Source organism: Tamandua tetradactyla, chromosome 8 (assembly GCF_023851605.1).
Source record: "Tamandua tetradactyla isolate mTamTet1 chromosome 8, mTamTet1.pri, whole genome shotgun sequence".
NCBI classification, from domain to species: domain Eukaryota; kingdom Metazoa; phylum Chordata; class Mammalia; order Pilosa; family Myrmecophagidae; genus Tamandua; species Tamandua tetradactyla.
In genome coordinates, this window is record NC_135334.1 from 32632350 (window position 1) to 32653478 (window position 21129).

The 21129-nt window shown below is 34.8% G+C and overlaps 1 protein-coding gene across 1 annotated transcript in view; it reads right to left on the reverse strand.

Annotated features, from left to right (window-relative positions):
• The window catches only part of DDX10 (DEAD-box helicase 10), a 368946-nt gene that overhangs the window by 28515 nt on the left and 319302 nt on the right, over positions 1-21129 (reverse strand). The window contains exon 17 of the mRNA XM_077113037.1: positions 4099-4223. Within this exon, the coding sequence (XP_076969152.1) occupies positions 4099-4223 (125 nt within the window). The remainder of the gene's footprint in view (positions 1-4098; positions 4224-21129) is intronic.

Here is a 21129-nt window from a genome sequence, read left to right on the forward strand (position 1 = left end):
AGGTGAGTTTAATTGGAATATCATTAAAGATTACATCCAGTGACCTTCTTGTCTCACTTCAAAGGCCACATTCTTTCAAAGGAAAATTTGCCTTTCTTTCCCTACTTGTTAAGACTTACTTCAGGTTTAACTTAGATATCTTTCCTTTCCAGGAAGCTCCCAAGCTCAGGTTAGGTCTATTACTTATGTGCCATCTGTGTTTTGTGTTTTTATTATCAATCTACCCACCCTCTCCCCCTTAAACATAGGCACTTCCTCCCCAAGAACACAGCACTTATGACACTGTTTCGTTGTTGCTTGCTTAGGTATCTGTAACCCCCACTGAATTGAAGGCTCTGTGAAGGTCTGTACCGATTACCATTCCCCGCATTTCACAGCTCTGTTTCTCAGGATAAATTAAGTTACTCATGGCAATTCTTAAAGCTCCTTAAAAGGAACTCAAGGTCACATTATATTCATTGCCCTTGAGATACCATAAAGAAGAAATCTTTCCTTTTTTTGATATGCAAACTTGACAGGGAAATTTTGCACAGTGGAATTCCTCTAGAAACGCAACCTCAAAAGAGTTGAGGGTGGCTTAAATTCTACTGTAACTGGGCAGTGAAATAAGAAGGAGCACAGAGAGAGAGAGAGAAACTGTATGAAACCTCCCTGAGGAGGAACTATTTATTGATCCCAGATTCAGTCATTCCCCCACTAAATCTGGTCTCCTTTGCTGATTTCGTACTGACAAAAATGTCTCTCTATGTGGGGAGACAAAAGTATTAATCATGCTGAATATTTATGGGTATTACCAAAACGAAGAAAAAAAAAATATCCAGAGGAAACTCTCAAAAACAAAACTAGCTCATGCTAGCTTTCCAACTGGTATATCTAGTCCCATAAGAGTGAATTCATCAATAAAACTGCTAAGTTTATACCCAGAGAATAATCCACCAGTAGAGACAAGATAAACCAAGAAGGGGAGAGTCTCAGAGAACCCTACTTTATCAGGTACCATCATTAAAATATACTATACCCAGTCAAAAAACAAAACAAAACAAACAAACAAAAATGCCTTTGTTCATATTCTCTTCAATTAAAGACAATTTTTTTCAACTTAAGAAGTTAACAAATTTCTTTCCATCTCTACAATTGTGAAGCATGAGATAATTGCTATGCCTGAAATGAAAACTAATCTACTTTTCATGTAATTGCTTAAATATTTCCCATCTTAACCACAATCTTCTGAGTTAAGATGCTTTGGTATTCCTAAAAGTACTCCTACCTCCTCACCTAACACTATTACACTATCAGAACTTGGCTTCTTTCAACTCTCCAACTATCCACTCTGTCATCTTTTGTATTATTTAAGCTATAAGAGCCAATTATAGGGCGCTTTATAATTATACTTTTCTTCTTTACCTTATAACTCTTTTTCACCAATCCAAATATTTCAGGGCCTTCTCTGTGCCCATGACATTGGGAATTAATGACATTCCCAGACATTAATGTTGGGAACAGAAGTAGAGGCTGGCACTGGAAGTTTTGGTACTAAAAACTGTAAAGACAAAATTCTTACCTATAATGCATTCACAGGCTAATTAAGAGAATGAAACACGTGGAGCTACTGGAGAAAAAGTCATATTAACTATATAAAGGTAGGGAAATGTCACTAAGAGGGTGAGAAATGTCAGAAGAATGAAATGTCTATTATACAGATTAGGAATGACCCAGAAACTATCACAGAAATGTTAGGGAAAAAGTCATATGAATCAGATGCAGAGACATTACTGGACATCCTGTCAATGGCTTTAAAGTTTGGTTCTATCTTTTAAAAGTATCTTAGACAGATGTCCAAAATATGGCTGTACAATAAACTGTAAAAACCAATTAATGTTTCCTCTAGAGAGTCAAATTATGCAGAAACATATGGAAGGTAATGAAATAAAAGTTATATGTTAAGTTAAATCACATCTATCAATATAGAGATCCCAAACCACTATAAAAGAGGGATATTTACTTAAGAACATAAGGGGCAGCTAACTTAACCACATCTATAGTTTATCTAGGTCTCTGACATGGGGAATGTGCCGGTTTGAAAATATTATGTACCCCAGAAAAGCCATGTTTTAATCCTGACGCAATCTTGTGGAAGCAGCTGTATCTTTTAATCCTGATTCATTACTGTAGATTCGAATGTGGATAAGATTATCTCCATGGTGACGTGGCAGACCCAATTATGGGTGTGACCTTTTGATTAGATGAGGTGTGACTCCACTCATTCCAGGTGGGTCTTGATTAGTTTATTGGAATCCTTTAAAAGAGGATTTCTTTCCTTTAAAAGTAGAAACATTTTGGAGAAACGACAGAAGCAACAGTCAACAGAGAGACAGTTGATGGAAACTTCAGAGCAGAGTGGACACATGCTGATGTTTGGAGAACAGAGACATGGATGTCTGGAGATGCTTGGAGCCCAGCAGACATCACCATGAGATGTTAAGCAAATCAGAACCTGGAGAGAGCCATGGGAAGCCAAGAGATGAATGCCAGTCCCAGAGAAGCAAAGTGAGGAACCTCCACACAGACAGACCGAAAGCAAAGGAGCTGAAGAGAAAGGGACCAGCAGAAGTCAGCCACGTGAATTCCCAGCTGACAGAGGTGTTCCAGACTAATCATCCTTTCTTGAGTGAAAGTAACCTCTTCTTGGTGCCTTAATTTAGATATTTTCACTTCCTTAGAACGTTAAACTTGTAACTTATTAAATTTCCCTTTTTAAAAGCTGTTCCAGTTCCGGTATATCGCATTCCAGCAGCTTCCAAACTAACACAGGGACCAATGAACATTTGGAAGCATAGTGTACTATACTGATGTGTGGAAGAAAATTTCTAAAGACTAGGAATATAACCTGAATCTAAATTTAACACTTACGGAACACACAAGTATACATTTTTCTAAATGTTAGATTAGAGTATTTTCAACTCATGGTGTCTCTTATGGTAGTAAAGCTGGTATGTTCACTATCTAGTTTGCAAATACTATGAAGCTAAAATGTTCACTACATAGTTGCTCAGTAGCAAATGCCTCTAGTTTCTCGTATTAGCTGAGAAGACTACGTTTTGGATAAATTAACTTTCCCTATCACAAAAGAATTCTATATTTACATAAGCACAGATTGGAATGACAAGTAACTATGAATTGGTTTCTAGGCCACCCTACAACATTTCAACCTAAAGGGATAATCTTTTTGAAACTTGTTCGTGATGATGTTCTTGCTTAAAATGAGGTTACAGCTCTCTGTGGCCTATTTCTCCAACTCCAAGCTCCCTAGGCTAGCACTTGAGGGTTCCATCAAGTATCCTCTTCCCTTCAATCATATTAGCTTTACTTGCTTGCCATTATTAGTACCTCCCATCTGCCTAAATATGTTCATTGGTTTAGAATGTCCATGAAGTTTAACGTTCTCAACTTTTAAATTAACAGAATCTTCATGTACTCTAACACACAGTACTCTTGAAGACAAATGCTTAGCAGGTCATATTATTATTCTATTAATCACATTTGCTCTGTTTTTCCTATATAGCAAATGACTCACATTAAAAACAAACAAGTTTTAAAATTGAGAGAATTTGTCAAGGTCTATTCATATAGAAGTTCTCTATTATTTTTTATAACTGCTACTTTTCTTTTTAAAATCAAAGAACGGGAAAATACAACTATGTTTTTGAAAATTCAATTTTTTAACAACATTCTCCACAAGTCTTTTCACGGTAATTAAAAAAAAAAACTGCCTCTGTTTGTCTTAAATATATAATACTGGTACATCAAATATTTCAGCATAAAGGATTCAGAAAGAGAGAGAAGAAAAAAAGAACAAAGAAAAACCACTCATATTACTCTTATGTCTGTTAACAGGGATTATAGGAACAATCGGAGCACCCCTAAATGATCAGAAGAGGATGAGCTATTTCAGAATCACATACAGGCAAAATGAAAAGGATTAACAGCAATATTTTCCAGGTTAACAGGTGAAATATCTCTCAAAGTAATATTTTCAGTAATGTCTTGGATTTATTAACAAAAGAAGACATAATTAATGCTACCAATGGTAAAACATACCTAATTTTATTTTCCATATCTGATTCTTCAGAGCTTCTGTACTTATCAGGATCTGGAAGTGTGCTTGGATCAAATTCATCATCATCATCAGTCCAATCCAAAAAGGCTTCCTCTTCATCTTTACCCTAAGAAAACACAAGGGAAATTATGGTTTAAGACGTCAGCTGATGATAATTAGGTCTTATTTACAGGCCCAAATAGAGACCTCTCTTACTGAGATTCTCAAATTAGAAGCCTCTGTTCTGATGAAAGCCTGTAATTTTCAGAAACACAACCAACTGTTAAGAGAAAGAAAATCCATGTCACTATAAAAATAAAACAAGAATGGAATGATTTCTAAATGTTGTGTTAGTTAATTTTTCAATTAATAAAAAAAATAAATAAATAAAACAAAATAAAATGTGATTCAGAAAGTAAATCACTAACAAGTTCCTTAATCTCAAAAGAGGGAAAGATGGTCATTTTTAATACTTCCATGTAACTCGATTATCCAAGAAATAAAACAAAAAGTGGGTTTAGTGCTTTTGTACCAAAATACCAAAAATATTAGGTAAAAAAGACCAGAAGAGAGAGAACAGTAGCATTTGATTATTTTTTGACCACAATAGTCTGTTAAAATACTATCAGATCTGTATAGGATCATTAATCGTGAGGGTTTTTCTAAATTCCAAATAGAAGTACAAAGTTACTGAGAGGAAAAAGGGAAGGTACATAGAGAGGTAAAGGGAGGGGATCACATGGAAGAAGTTAGGAGTTATTCACTTTCATTTAACTAGGTAGAGCTAGGTGGGTTTTTCTGGTTGTTTTTAGTGGTTAATTTTTTATGTGTGTCAAAAAAACACACACGCACAAAATAACAGTATTTAAAATAACTACACAATTGCATAATTAACATCTCTTATAAAAATTCATTTCAATCAGATCAGTTATGCTGCCCAGTAGATAAGAAATTCAAAAAAGCACTGCAACATGTATTTAATAGAATATCATTAAAAATGATATTTTGGATGACTTTTTATCAGTTACCCTCTTTATAATTCTTTCATACCAAGTGAGCCAAAGTTCAATGATCTTTAATTTCGAATGTTTAATTCTCTTTCCCAGAAACCGAATAACAGTTTAAACTCAGAATAACATAGCAATTGACTGTGCAGGCTACCATAGAAGTCCTCTGACATTTTTAGGACAGCTGTCCTTTGACAGCCTCTGAACATAACAAAGGGAGGAAGAAGTAAAGAAAACATGAAAAGTCTGTTACTGCTTTCCTAATAGAGCTCCCTAGTAAAAAGAAAAGGTATGGAAAACAAAAAGAAGGGGAAAATGAGGTTGCCATTAGAAGCATTAAACACACACGGCAATCTTTTAAGATGGTCTTCTGGGAAATACAGATTATCAACAAAAAACAAAAGTTATATACTCAAGAGAATCTCCTGGGTTATGAGATATTTCCAATCTTCCAGTCTGATGTTCTTAAAGGAATAAGCTACCTGAAGATAGAGAAAGAGAAGACTCCAAACATTTCTCAAATGTTTGGTCTCATTTATTTATTAATTTAAATAATAAACCCACTACATATTAACATTAATATTCTTTAAAAATGAAAAAATAGCTGATTTCCAAAATAAAAGAACATTGTTTTATATTTTTGGAACTTTTCTTTGGTGTTTGACTTAACAGAAAATAGCTGGATTCTCATAGCTGCTTCAGCATTGAATCTGTTGCAATATGTTGTTTGTTTGAAAAATATGAAGAAAATCCAGTCTCTCTCACAGATGGTGAAGTGAGGAGTAATTTAATAGGCTTTTTAGATAATTGCACTTTATTTTTCTTTGATACCACAATAAAACTTGTTGAGGGGTAGTTTCTTAAAAGTAGTTGCACTGTATGTTAATGGATTAAAATCTCCAATCAAAAGACATAGTCTGGCAGAATGGATTAAAAAACAGGACCCATCTATATGCTGTCTCTACTCAAAGGACACAAGGCCAAGGACACAAATGGACATTTACACACCAATGTTTATAGCAGCATTATTAACAATTACCAAGAGATGGAAACAGCCAAAATGTCCATCAACAGATAGTTGACTAAACAAACTGTGACATTTACATAAGAGGGAATATTATACAGCTGTAAGACAGAATAAAGTTATGAAGTATGTAACAACATGAATGGACCTTAAGGACAATATGCTGAGTGTGATTAGCCAGAAACAAAAGAACAAATACTGTATGGTCTCACTGATATGAACTGACATTAGTGAATAAACTTGGAATATTTCCTTGGTAACAGAGACCATCAGGAGATAGAAATAGGGTGAGATATTGGGTAATTGGAGCTGAAGGGATACAGACTGTGCAACAGGACTGAATATAAAAACTCAGAAATGGACAGCACAATACTACCTAACTGTAATGTAATTATGTTAAAACACTGAATGAAGCTGCATGTGAGAATGATAGAGGGAGGAGGGCTGGGGACATAAATGAAATCAGAAAGAAAGATAAATGATAAAGATCAAGATGGTATAATCTAGGAATGCCTAGAGTGTATAATAATAGTGAAATGTACAAGGTACAAATTTTAGAAATGTTTCTGCATGAGGAAGAACAAAGGAATGTCATTATTGCAGGGTGCTGAAAATAGATGATAATTAATACTTTAAAATGTCACCTTATATGTGAGACTAAAGCAAAAAATGTTTATTTGTTACAAAATTTATATTTTGACTAGAGCATTTCCTAATATAACTCATGTAGATAGTTTGATTGAATGTCTTAAGTACTTGGAATCTCAGGTAGGACATGAGATTTTGTTGGTTTGTCCAGAGTGATGCCCCGATGAATCCCAGAGTGATTTGATCAGTGACTGGAAAAGTATTTGCAAGCCCCCTTAGGGGAATGGTGAGAGTGGGGAGAAATTCAATTTCCCAAGATGAATTCTTGATATTCTCACAAGCAGTGTGGACAACCAAAGCTATAGGCTGAGCCCCCAGTCTCAGGGTTTGTTCATATGAAACTTAACCCCACAAAGGATAGGTCAAATCTACTTAAAATTTAGGCCTAAGAGTCACCCCCAAGAGAGCCTCTTTTGTTGCTCAGATGTGGCCTCTCTCTCCAGCCAACATGACAAGCAGTCTCACCACCCTCCCCCTCTCTGCGTGGGACATGACTCCCAGGGATGTGGACCTTCCTGGCAACGTGGGACAGAGATCCTGGAATGAGATGAGACTCAGCATCAAGGGACCGAGAAAAACCCTAGAATGAGCTGAGAATTAACATCAAGGAGAGAACCTTCTCGACCAAAGGGGGAAGAGTGAAATGAGACTAAGTGTCAATGGCTGAGAGATTCCAAACAGAGTTGAGAGGTTATCCTGGTGGTTATTCTTATGCATTAAGTAGATGTCACCTTGTTGTTCAAGATGTAGCGGAGAGGCTGGAGGGAACTGCAGAGAATGTAGAGCTGTGTTCCAGTAGCCATGTTTCTTGATGATGATTGAACAACGATATAGCTTTCACAATGAGACTCTGTGAATTTGAAAACCTTGTGTCTGTTGCTCCTTTTAGCTACTATATCAACAGAAGAGTAGAACATATGGAATAAAAATAAATAATAGGGGGAACAAATGTTAAAATAAATTTAGTTTGAAATGCTAGTGGTAAATGAAAGCGAGGGGTAAGGGGTATGGTACGTATAATCTTTTTTTTTCTCTGTTATCGTTTTATTTCTTTTTCTAAATCGATGCAAATGTTCTAAGAAATGATGAATATACAACTATGTGATGATATTAAGAATTACTGATTGTATATGTAGAATGGAATGATATCTTAATGTTTTGTTTGTTAATTTTTTTAATTAATAAAAAAAGTTAAAAAAAAAAAAAAAAACCCAAATGAGGGTAGTACAATGGTGACTCAGTGGCAGAATAGTCACCTGCCATGCCAGCGAGCCAGGTTCAGATTCCCAAAGCCTGCCCATGCGAAAGGTAAAAAAACACCCTATGTAAAAAGATTTTTTAAACAAATTCTATTGAGATTTGCTGTGCAGTAAATAGCACGCATATAAATTGTACAAAAATGAAGCAATCCAATCACCTTAGTAAAAATAACAATTCCATTATCCGCAAAAGTTTTCTTGTACTCCTTTGCAATCCATTTCTCCCGCTACCCTCTTCCCCAACCAACCCCTGTTTTGTTTTCTATCACTATAGTTTGCATTCTCTGGAATTTCATATAAATTGAATCATATAATATTTAGCCTTATTTGTCCCGTCTTCTTTCAATCAACATAAAGACTTTGAGATTCATACATGTCGTTGTGTATACCAATAGTTCATTCCTTTTGATTGCTAAGTAGTATTTCACTGATGGATATACCATAATTTATTGAATCCACTCACCTGTTGGTGAACATTTGGGTTGTTTCCAATTTTTGGCTATTGCAAATAAAGTAGCTATGAAAATTCAAAAAAAAAAAAAGTAGTTGCAATGTGGAATCTGAAACCATATCAATGGACTTTTGTACTGTGTTTCATTAAAATCCATTGGTCTACATTGTACTTTGAATTGATCTTGAATCGGTGCATGATTTTGTAATATTGTACACTGAACATTTGGGAAATACTGGTTCATTGAATTATGCAGCTCTTCCTCACGTGGATCTTCTAATTGTTGACATTTCATTAAATACCTCCTTAAAAAAAGTTACATTTGTTAAAATCATCATCAGTGTCATCAGAAAAGTCAAGTATCAGGATGCTATTAATGGTACAAGTTTCCAGAGTTAAATACTGGGAAATATTGATAGATACAAGTTTTCCAGAATTCTAATTTTTGCTTAAAAGCTTGACTTTTATTATTGGCAACAAGTGCTTTTTTCTAAAAAAATTTATTTATTAATTAAAAAAAAATTTAACAGAAAACGAACTAAAACATTAACATGTGATCATTCCACTCTACATATCAGTAATTCACAATGTCATCACTTAGTTGCATATTCGTCATTTCTTAGAATATATGCATCAATTCAGAAAAAGAAATAAAACAAAAGCAGAGAAAAAAGAAAGATTATACATACCATACCCCTTACCCCTCGCTTTCATTGATCACTAGCATTTCAAATGAGATTTATTTTAACCTTTGTTCCCCCATCCCCTATTATTTATTTTTATTCCATATGTTCTACTCGTCTGTTGACAAGGTAGATAAAAGGAGCATCAGACACAAGGTTTGCACAATCATACAGTCACACTGTGAAAGCTGTATCATTATACAATCATCTTCAATAAACATGGCTACTGGAACACAGCTCTACATTTTCAGGCAGTTCCCTCCAGCCTCTCCATTACATCTTGATTAACAAGGTGATATCTACTTAATGCGTAAGAATAACCTCCAGGATAACCTCTCAACTCTGTTTGAAATCTCTCAGCCATTGACACTTTGTCTCATTTCACTCTTCCCCTTTTGGTCGAGAAGGTTTTCTCAATCCCCTGATGCTGAGTCTCAGCTCATCTAGGATTTCTGTCCCACGTTGCCAGGAAGGTCCACACCCCTGAGAGTCATGTCCCATGTACACAAGGGGAGGATGGTGAGTTTGCCTGTCGTGTTGGCGGGAGAGAGAGGCTACATCTGAGCAACAAAAGAGGCTCTCTTGGGGGTGACTCTTAGGCCTAAATTTTAAGTAGACTTGACCTATCCTTTGTGGGGTTAAGTTTCATATGAACAAACCCCGAGACTGGGAGCTCAGCCTATAGCTTTGGTTGTCCACACTGCTTGTGAGAATATCAAGAATTCAACTTGGGGAAGTTGAATTTTCTCCCCTACAAGTACTTTCTGTTGTTTTTCTTGAAGCGTAAGTAATGTAGCATTTTTCTCTGCCTGTTTTCAAAATTTGATTATGATGTGCCTAGGAATGATTTTCTTTGCCATTCATCCTTCATGGGGCTCCTTGAGCTTCTTGAATCTGTAAGTTAATGCTTTTCACTTAATATGGGAATTTTACAGCTATTATTCACTCAAAATGTTTATGCCCCTTTCTCACTTTATCTTCCAAGATTTTAAGTACAAGGGTGTTGAACTACTTCGTTTCTACAGATTCCTTAGATTCTGTTCATTTTTATTTAGTTTTTTTTCCTTTTTCTGTTCTTTGGACTGGATCATTTCTACTGGGCCTTTCTTCAGGTTTGCTGTCTCTTTCTTCTACCATTTCCAAACTACTTTTGAGCCCATCTAGCAATTTTTTATTTCAGTAATATACTTTTCAGATCTAGAATTTCCAATTTTTTTTTTAAAGTTTCCATTTCTCAGTTGAGACTGCCTATGTACTCATTGATACCATATTTTCCTTTAATTCTTTGAGCATTTGGAATAGTTGCTTTCAGATCTTTGGTAATTTCAAATCTGGGCTAACAATCAGTTTCTACTAACTACTTTTACTTGAGAATGGACCACACTTTCTTTTTCATTATATGTCTAATGTTTTTGTAGAACACTGGATATTGTAGATAATACTTCATAGAGATGCTAGATTCTGTCACAGTTTTCTAAGAATTATTGTATTTTTATTCTAATAGGTAATTACCTTGTCTGGATTCAAACTGCAAACTCTCTCTAACCCATGGTACCCACCTGCTTATATTTCTGTTTTGCTCTTGTGGCTGCCAATGGCTGCTGTTATCCTGGCTTCCTATGAGTTGCTCCAGAGCCTGTGCAATGTGGTAATTAGCCAAGGGATTAGGCAGAAGTGGGCTCACTCTTATGTAGTTTTCTTGTTCCCAGGGGTTCTCCTAATTTTCAGCTGTTCTACAAACTGTAGTATACTTCAGGTAGTAAGTTTCATTCCACTGTATTTTAACATCTAATACCATTTAATATGCCCCTTTAGCCATTCATTATGAAGCAAATAGTCTTCACAAAATATCAACTTAATAAAATAAGGAAACTAAATTAGAAGGGGGAACAATATAAATATCTGACCCAATGTTACAATGTTACAATGGAACACAGCTCTACATTTTCAGGCAGAAAAATACTAAGGCAGAATGGTAATTTATTTTTAAGTGGATAATATATTATTTGGGCTTGTGGTAATATGACTTTTTTGTAATCGACCATATTCAGGACTTGCTATTTCTTGACCTATAAGGTGACTGCAGTGTCATACAATACTGTCTCTGCTATATTATATTTCTCAATTCTATAACAATAACAAACGAATTTAAGAAGGCAACTATTCCTTTTAGAAACTACTTCAAACTATTAAAGTATAGGAATTTAATTCTATCGGCATTCTGATACTGTATTTTATCTTTCTGTTCATTCTTTGAATTTTCAGATTCAAATTTAGAAATTTCTAAACTATATTTAGAAATACAACTATAACATGTATAATGTGTGTATTCCGAGAAGTATGTGACCCCAACTAATGCCTTTAACTCATTAAAAAAGAACAAAAACACTATAATCTACAACAAAAAACAAAACATAGGTCAACAAGTGATAAGAGTATTACTATAATTAAAATATTCTAGAGAAAAATACTAAGGTGCTTGGCTTTCTGAAAAAGCCTAGTTTAGAAGTATGCTCTTTCTAGTATAAAGGTAGCAAAGAAAAGAGATGTTCCAGCTCCTCTGTCTCTCTATACTTGTGATTTTATGAATCATTTAAAACATAATTATAAATATGGCACCAGCTTCATTTCTAATCTTCTTTTGGATTCATTTTCATAAGAGCACAAATATTCTCTAATATAGATATCTCCTCACAAACAATTGTGACACATTAGTGTGTTAGGAAACCATTGTGGGAAACTCACTGCTGTATTTAAAGGAGAACCATTGAAATATTTTGGCAGGAGAGTAATACCAAATTTGCATTAGAGAAAGAGCACATTGGCAGCAATATTAAGAAGGTGTTAAGATTTGTCAGTTTTAAAAACTGCCATAAAAAAAGAATAAAAATTAAAACTTCCATAATCCAAGTGAGATATGAGGGATTCAGTGAAGGAAGTGACAGTGGAGATGGAGGTCACAGACAGGCATGAGGGATGTTAAGGGGTAAGACTACATAGACTTATATTTAAGAGGATCAATATGCACAAAAACATAGTTCTACACATCAGATTCATATCAAATTTGGTCTAAGAAAGCAGTTTAGTAAACATTGTAAAGATGCCTAACAGAAATTCCTCATTCAACAAGCATTTAGTAAGTAGTTATTACATATGCCAGACACTGGTCTAGGTTCTGGGTAAGCAGCAGTGAAAAAGACAAAGTACTTGCCCTAATGAAACGAATTCTTCTAATAAAAGCCAGGTTCTGCTCTTCCTGGGAACAGCCAGTTAAGAGTGAACTGATTCCATTGGCCCTTCTAAATGCCTACCATTTGGTAGACTGGAGACTGAGACTTCAACTTATGAATCCTTAACATATGGCTGCTTGATTATGGATTCTGGTTACCAACATCTCTTTCTCTAATGGTATTTTCAGGTTGGAAAATGACTAATCCCTCTCTCCTATCCAGCCTGCTAGAAGCAAAACAAAAACCCACTATCACCACACCCACCCACACTCCTCTCTTAAGGCCCTAAATAAATGAAAAAGAAATTCACACACACAAAGAGACTGGGGTCACTTCTACGAACTGGCTATTCCTGAAATACAGTTTTAAAACCTCTGAAGAAAATAGTTCTCCTAAAATAGCAATGATTTTTTTCTGAAATAGCTTATTGGCACACTCAAGTATAAGTAGGGCAGATAAAAATAACTGAAAAAGAAATCATGCTCCCCAACTACCTTTTTTTTTTGTTTTTGGCTTTGATTATGGAAAGAAACATAGTTGAGAAGTGACATTCTCCTACAACAGATTTGCAAAGTGCTTTGACATACATTTGTCTTATTAATCTTCAAATCCTTTGAAATAGGAAGAAAAGTATTGCTTTTCCCATTTTCAAAATTAAGAAATTATGACTCAGATAACTAAATGACTTAACCAAGCCTGGACTCAGATAACTAAATGACTTAACCTAGGTCTTCTCCTGTATCACCCTGTGTCTCAACCTTGATCATTAAAAGCTTTAGATTTGCTGCTTATACAGTTCTTCTTCAGAAGCAAGCACATTTTATAAGCCTCATAAAACATATATGGGTGCTTTTATGTCACCTTGTATGTCTCCATCTTCACTTTCACCACCCTTGTCTCCCCCAAACTTCTATTTTCTCTTGACTGGAATATTGTGACAGCCTCCTAATGGGTCTCCTTGCAAGCATTCTTTGATCCCATCTTAATCACTAAAATCTTCTATATGATAATCAGAATATTTATAATAAATTTTAAATTTCACTATGTCCATCCCTTGCTTACAAACCTTTAAGTCACACTTACTTGCAGGTCCTGAAACAAGTCAAGTCCTTTTCTACCTCAGTCTTCACACATACTATCTCTCTACCAAAATGTTCTTTAGCCATCTTTTGCCTAGTTAACTTTAAGTCAACAGATCTCAGGATAGTCATCTCTAAACACCAATTCCTCAGTAAAACTTCCTGTTGATTTCTCTTCAATGCTTATTACACCTACAGTGAATTCATTATCTGTATCCCTTACTAGACAGTGATTTCCATTATAGCAGAAACCATGCCCTGTATTGCTCACTACTGTAGTCAATAAAAAGCACAGAGTATGGGACAACCAAATCAACAGGCTGAGCCCTCAATCTTGGAATTCATTCCTATGAAACACTCCTGCCAAGGATAGGCTAAGCCTACTTAAAATTAGGCCTTACAGTCACCCCCAGAGAATCTCTTTTGTTGCTCAGATGTGGCCTCTCTTCCTATGCCAATTCAGCAGTGAACTCACTGCTCTTCCTCCTACATGAGACATAACTACCAGGGGTGTAAATCTCCCTGGCATCATGGGACAGAAAGCCTGGGATAAGCCAGGACCTAGCATCAAGAGACTGAGAGCCTTCTTGACCAAAAGGGGGAGGAGAGAAATGAGACAAAATAAAGTTTCAGTGGCTGAAAGATTTCAAACAGAGTTAAGATTATCCTGGAGGTTATTCTTATGCATTACATAGATATTTCTTCTTAGTTTATGGTGTATTGGAGTGGCTAGAGGGAAGTACCTGATCCAGTAGCCTAGATTCTTGAAGAAGACTGCATAAAGATATAACATTTACAATGTAACTGTGAAAATTGTTTGATGCTCCTTGTATCCAGGATATGGACAGATGAGTAAAAAATATGGATAATAAATAAATAAATAAGTGGGGGGACAAAGGGTAAAATAAATTGGGTAGATGGAAACACTAATGGTAAATGCAAGAGAGGGGTAAGGTATATGATATGTATGAGTTTTTTCGTTTTATTTATTTTTCTGGAGTGATGCAAATGTTCTAAAAAACAATCATGGTAATGAACACAGAAATATGGGATGATATTATGAGCCATCATTTGTACACCATGTATAAAATGTATGAATGAAGATTTCTCAATTAAAACAAAAAGCACAGAGCAAGCTCTCAATAAATATTTAATAAATAAACTAGCATTTAATGTGAAAATATTAAAGTAGGATACATGTTAACATTAATAACCTAAGTTATCATGTATTATAATTGCTGTAATCTACATGGGTCATACATAACATCCCATTTAAAAATACTTATTTCTGCTCTGTTTCATCAAATACAAATAATACTGTATATACAGTTATTATATTCTTTACTTCAAATATCATTATTTATTATTATTAAACAATAAGTTTAAAGATAAGATTATTGATAAGAATTTAATACTAGTCAAGTTAAAAAACTCACTTATCAATCTAGATTTGACCATATGATTTTTAGTTATAATGGTCAACCACTTAACTTGTTTCAGATTTCTCATTTACAAAATGGAAATAATTTATAATATTTTGTTTTAAGGAAGTTTGTCAAGATTGTAATCGCAGATAAATGGAAAATGTTCAATAAGCATCTTAATAGAAAGTGAAGAGCCAGTAAAGAAAATGAATATGTGATAATGTCTATAAAAAAGCAAAGAATAAGTTAAGTTTACAAATTCCCTCTAAAGGGTCATGCAAGAAAAATTCTTTAAGTAAGAATCTGTACAAACACTGGGCACTTATATATGTACAGAAGAATTATTTCATTGTTTCTACAGATATGGATCTATATTTGATCAAGTCTTGACCCTTACATTCATTCATAAAATGAATGCAGAAGACTCAAGTACTCCCTTCACCTTGAATTAAGTCATTTACAGAGTGCTAATAATCAGTTACTGAGTGCTAATATATTTAGTCCACCATGGGTATGTAAAAATGAACAAGAGCCCTATCTTGAAAAGTTGAAAATTCTAGAACAATAGGATACTGCATACTATTCCTCTGATAAAAAGACAACATAAAGAGATGTAATGCATGTCCGAATATGTTCCTATATATTCCTTTATTTATTTTTCCTCTGTGAGTTCACAACCACAGCAAAAGCACAAACGAAAAAATGAAATCCCAAAGTTAAAATTAAGAGTGCACAATAAGCAATGCAATATATTAGAAGCTTTATTAAAAGAAAAAACAAGGATATATAACACAAGAATATTTCTGAATAAAAGCCAAGTTTTATAAATTAAGAAACAGAGAGGAAGGTTTATGTGTATGGGGGAAGAACAAAAGATTATTTCCTGATACTATGCAGAGAGTAAGAGATCACCAGAGTCATCAATCAGAGTAAGTTTTTTTCTTTTTTTTTTTTTTTTGTCATGGACAGGCTCTGGACAGAGTTTTAACAGGCCAAATATGAGTGACTAAGACTTTATTTCAAGCATTTTATTAATTAGTGGAGCAGAAGCCACACTGTATGCAATGGAGTAAGGATGAATGGCTGGTGGAAGCAGAGCGCGAAGAGCAAGAAGAAGGAAAATAGAGATAGGAAATAAATTTGAATATGTCAGATGTTAGTCCATACTGGTAGTCCACTTTCTCAGTGATAAAGGAGACAATGCCATAACAATTCTAGTAATCAAGGAAATGTCCTGGTAGTGTCACTGATATCTAGAATCAACAACAATAAAGAACAGCTAACATTGTAAAAATATTTATGCCATACATTCTAAGCACTTTAATAGCATAATTATCTCATTAAATCCTGACAATTTTATGAAGTAGATATTACTATAATCTCTAATTCATAAATCAGGGATTTATAAACTTTTTCTGTAAAGGGTCAGATAGTAAGCATGTTAAGCTTTGTGGGTCACATATGTTTTTCATTGTAGTCTTCTTTATTGTAAAAATCATTTTTAGCTTGCAGGCCACATAAAAAAAAAACAGGCCAAATCTGGTTTGTGAGCCAGTTTGCAGACTCCTGTTACAGATGGAAAAGGAGATTAAGTAACTATCTTGAACCTAAGTCCGTCTGATATAAAAATCTATGCTTCTTAACCACTGTGTTTTACTTCTTTTTCATCTAAGGAATACCATCCATTAAAAGTGAAGGGAGGGTGCACGGGTAGTTGTGTGGTTAGAATGACCACATTCCATATTGGAGACCCGGGTTCGATTCCTGGACCATGGACACATGCACGCATGCCAAAAAAAAAAAAAAAAAAAAGTGAAGGGGATGGGGGTAACTTGGGGAACTTCAGTTCTGCTTAATAAAATTCTGAATACCTGCTCTGAGTGTCAGATATTGTACTAGGCTCCTGGGACTTAGTGAGAACAGTATAGGGTTAGCTAAGGAATGGGGTACAGAGTTGACTAGGCATCGTTCTCAAATTTTACTGCTCTTTATCCAAATCACACCAAATACCAATTAAAACAATTTCTAGGGTAGGAACAAAGGCACCAGTAGTTTTTAAAACTCCTCAGGTAATATGCAATTGCAGTCAAGTTTGAGAACCGGTCATTTAAAGGAATTGATTATGGGGAAGAGGCTGAGCAAGAAACTCCTCTAAACTAGTGTCAAATCTGCAAAGTACTTGAACAGGGCATTGTTCTGTTGCAGCATTTGATGAGAATTCAGAACATGAAGTATGAGGGAATAATAAAACCTCTTTTCTCATGGTGGACTTTTAATCCTCAACATGTTGATTATATAGGTTGTTTTAATATATAAATAACAGTTTAAAATGAAAAATATGGTATTTCATATACCGAGATGAGAACACAGTGACAAACTTGTAATAGTATGCTCATATGATATTTATCACATCAGACTATCTTCAATCACATCAATTAGCAAATTACCATGAAATGATTTTATCTTCGTCACAGATATATGCCAAGATTACAATCTAAAATGGTCTATAATTGAATTCTTACACTGTCAAGTAATGTTTAATGGGATTCTACTGTCCCAGATATATCTTCTTCCGTGAACTCTAAACTATGGGATAGCTGATATGTATATAGCACATACCCACCCAGTTTCTCATCAAGTAGGATATGGGAAGGGGCTCATGTTAGAACTGCGCAGGTCACACTTGGTTGAAATCATTTAGCACTAATATTTTAAGTGGAATGCACACATAAATGGACAACTCCTAATACTAAGATGGACTTCAAAAGGAATTTCAGAATCTATAGCCCTGAAAAGCAACTATGAGACTCAAACTGTCTATATTGGCCTTGTTCATATTTACCATTACTTTCTGCTTGTACTGGTATTTACACATTTTCTTCTACCTCTTTCTTTATGACTAGGCCTAGATTATATCTATTTGTTGCAGGTCACCACCAGCTGACAGTCTTTGAGGGTTCCTGGCTCACAGAATTTTAGTTTCCATCTAGTGGAGCCATGACCCTGGTAGTGGTGAACAGATTCAACCCGAGACAATGGGTCTGGCACTAAGTGTCAGATCTTTTTCGAGTATCCCTGCACAGAGGCACATTACTCCATACATGCCACCAAACCCAGCATCGTGCACTTCATTATATCAGGTGATTATGTTCCCAGGCTTCCCAGACTAGTGGCTGACTGTAGCAACTCAAGTTATAAGTGTTCCCTACATATCTCTTCTGTAACCCTTCCCAAAGCACAATCGTGCTTAATTGTCTCCCTCACTACAATAAAAGATTCTTGAAGGCAGACAGTGTAACACATTGGTTAATACCTGGGACTTCAAAATTAGTCAACCTGGGTTGACTCTTTCTATTTGGGTGACCTTGGGCAAGATACTTAATCTCTCTAATGCTCACCTTCCTCACCTTTAAAATGGGGTTAATAATAGCACCAGCTTCAGAGGACTACTCCAAGGATGAAATCAGATAATACAGGTAAAGGAGTAACAAAAGTACTTGGCATACGGTGAAAACTCAAAACACACTTTATAAAAAATTCCCAAAAGTAAGACATCACAATGAGCTCTTTCATTCTGTCAATAAAGAATGTAAGGTTTTGAAGAAAAGGAGAAAATCTTAGGGAAAAATGAAGCATTCAAAACACTTTTCACCAATCAAACTTCAAAACAACTCTATGCATTGAGAAGGTAACTTGTCACAGTTTTAAAATTTAAAATAAAAATGCTGAAGTAATGGTTGCTATAGACAGCAATCCATCTTCAGTGACAAGACAGATTCATTTTTGAGATTTGCCCCAGCTATAAACTCCAGGTACAAAGTTACTAACAGAAGAAATTATGGAAACTTTTTTCCTGAATTATGTGCACAAAACCATCATGATACTAAAACATGCCAGCTGAAAGTGTACCTCTATTTACTAAGCCAAAACCACAAAACAGTGAATAAAGGAGAAGTTGGTAGTGCTGAAAAATTAGTCTGTATACTATCATGTCAGATTTAGTAGCCTGATCCCTTTATTTTTAATAATAATGAAATAATTAAAATATTTTAGAAAATTGTGAGTTTCTCTCTCCAGTGATGCTGGGTTTCAGCTTAATACTGATTTCAACACTTGACTCTTTGGCAGCTGGCCAAACTGTGTATTTGGTATATACCTCTAATATATATTGGCTGAACTATACTTAAAAACATAACTCTGATCAAGAGCTCTGGACTCTATAGCTGGGGAGGGGGCTTTTCAGAAACATCTGTCTTTCCTGACACTCAGTATTAATGTATAAAATTGACCCAGCAAATGAGAGGAAAGCAAACATTTCAGCTCTGGCTACCTAGTCACATAGGGATCTGAGATGGTAAAAGGGAATGCAAGACATTGGGGAATAATAAAAACAATATCCAGAGGGAACAAGTAGGAGAATTTAGACAAATTTCTAAATTTTTTTTCTCTTTTCTCTTTTTTTTTCCAGAGCATTCAAAAAATAATATAAATAATATATTAAGTACATATAGTTAAGAAAGGCAGGCCAAGAGCTGGCACATGAATATTCAAAGCCCCAACTAAAGGATCTTCAGAATTTAGATTATTCATTCAATAACTGTTTATTACATAGTTACTGTGTGCTGAGATTTGCTCCATAAGATGAATGTAATCTGAAACAGTGCGTGCTGGTGAGGTACTGATTCAGCATTTTAACTTTAATAAGACTTAGCAAAATAATATTTCTTCTAAAATTGCCTTGCACAGAATTTATTATAATTCCTAAATTGCTTATTCACTTGCCTACTTAGTACGTGAATATCTTAAAGAGCCCTACAATGCTACAATTTAATAGCATCCTATTAAATAATGATCATCCTTGTTTCTTGTTCTCTTTCCAAAGGAAAGTTATACTAAGATATTAAATAAAACAAAAATTTCAAGTCCAGTTTGTCATTTCTTCTCACAACAATGAACACATTAATATGAGATGAGTCAGAAGATCCTGGTTTGATTTTCTGCTCTAGCATCGACTAGTGTGTGTCCTTAGGCAATTTAATTAACTCAGGGAGCTTCAGTTTACTCACCTGTATAATCTGAATACTGACAAATTTACCATTCAAGGTTGTTGTGAGCTTTAAATGAGAAATGCATGTGAAGACATCTGCAATGAAATGTCATTAACAGACTAATAAAAATTAGTACAACCTAGGACAAGACATTCATTCCAACAGGTTGGTGGTCTTACTCTTCTTAAATACTTTCCTGTTTTATCTAAACTTAATTTTAACATGGGCAGAAATGTGCTATAGATTTAATTCTCCCAAGGAAGCAGTGTATTCATAGATGAAAAAAACTTTTTTAAAATTATACATGAAGGAGAACATAATTGAAGCTATAAAAATGATTAAAAGTAGACAAAAGGTGAAAAGTGTCAATGTTAGAATAAACCACAGTACTTGAGGCAAGGTAGTTCAAACTTAAATAAAAGTACTACTTTATAAATCAAGTAGTAAATAATTTTAATTTTCCCCATCAAAAATTTAATGAATGGAATATTACTCAACAATAAAAATGCTTGCTATATGCAACAACATGGATGAATCTCAAATGCATCTTACTAAGTGAAAGAGTCCAGACCGAAAGGGCTACGGACTGAATAATTCAATTTACATGATTTTACGGCAAAGATAAACCTAGAGGGAAGGAAAGCACATCAGTGACAGTCAGGAGTTGAAGTTGAGGGAAGTGAGGAGGAGTTTTTTGTGGGGAGAGCAGTATTCTGTATCTGACTGGTGGCGAATACAAGACTATACATTTGTCAAAACCAACAGAACTGGGTGGGCCACGGTGGCTCAGCAGGCAAGAATGCTCGCCTGCCATGCCAGAGGACCTGGGTTCGATTCCCGGTGCCTGCCCATGTAAAAAATAAAATAAAAAATAAAAGCAATGTGCAAAAAAAAAAAAAAGAAAAACCAATAGAACTATATACCACAATTAGTGAGTTTTACTGTATCTAAAGTAAAAGATAAAAAAGAGTATTTCAATAACATTTACATTATCATATGACCTGGCAATCCCCCTTCTAGGAATATGCCCAAAAGAACTGAAAGCAAGGACTTGAACAGATATTTGCACACTGACACAAATAGTGGCATTTTTCACAATTGCTAACGGTGGAAGCATCCATTAACTGATGAATGGATAAGTAAAATGTGGTATATCCATACAATGGAATATTATTCAGCA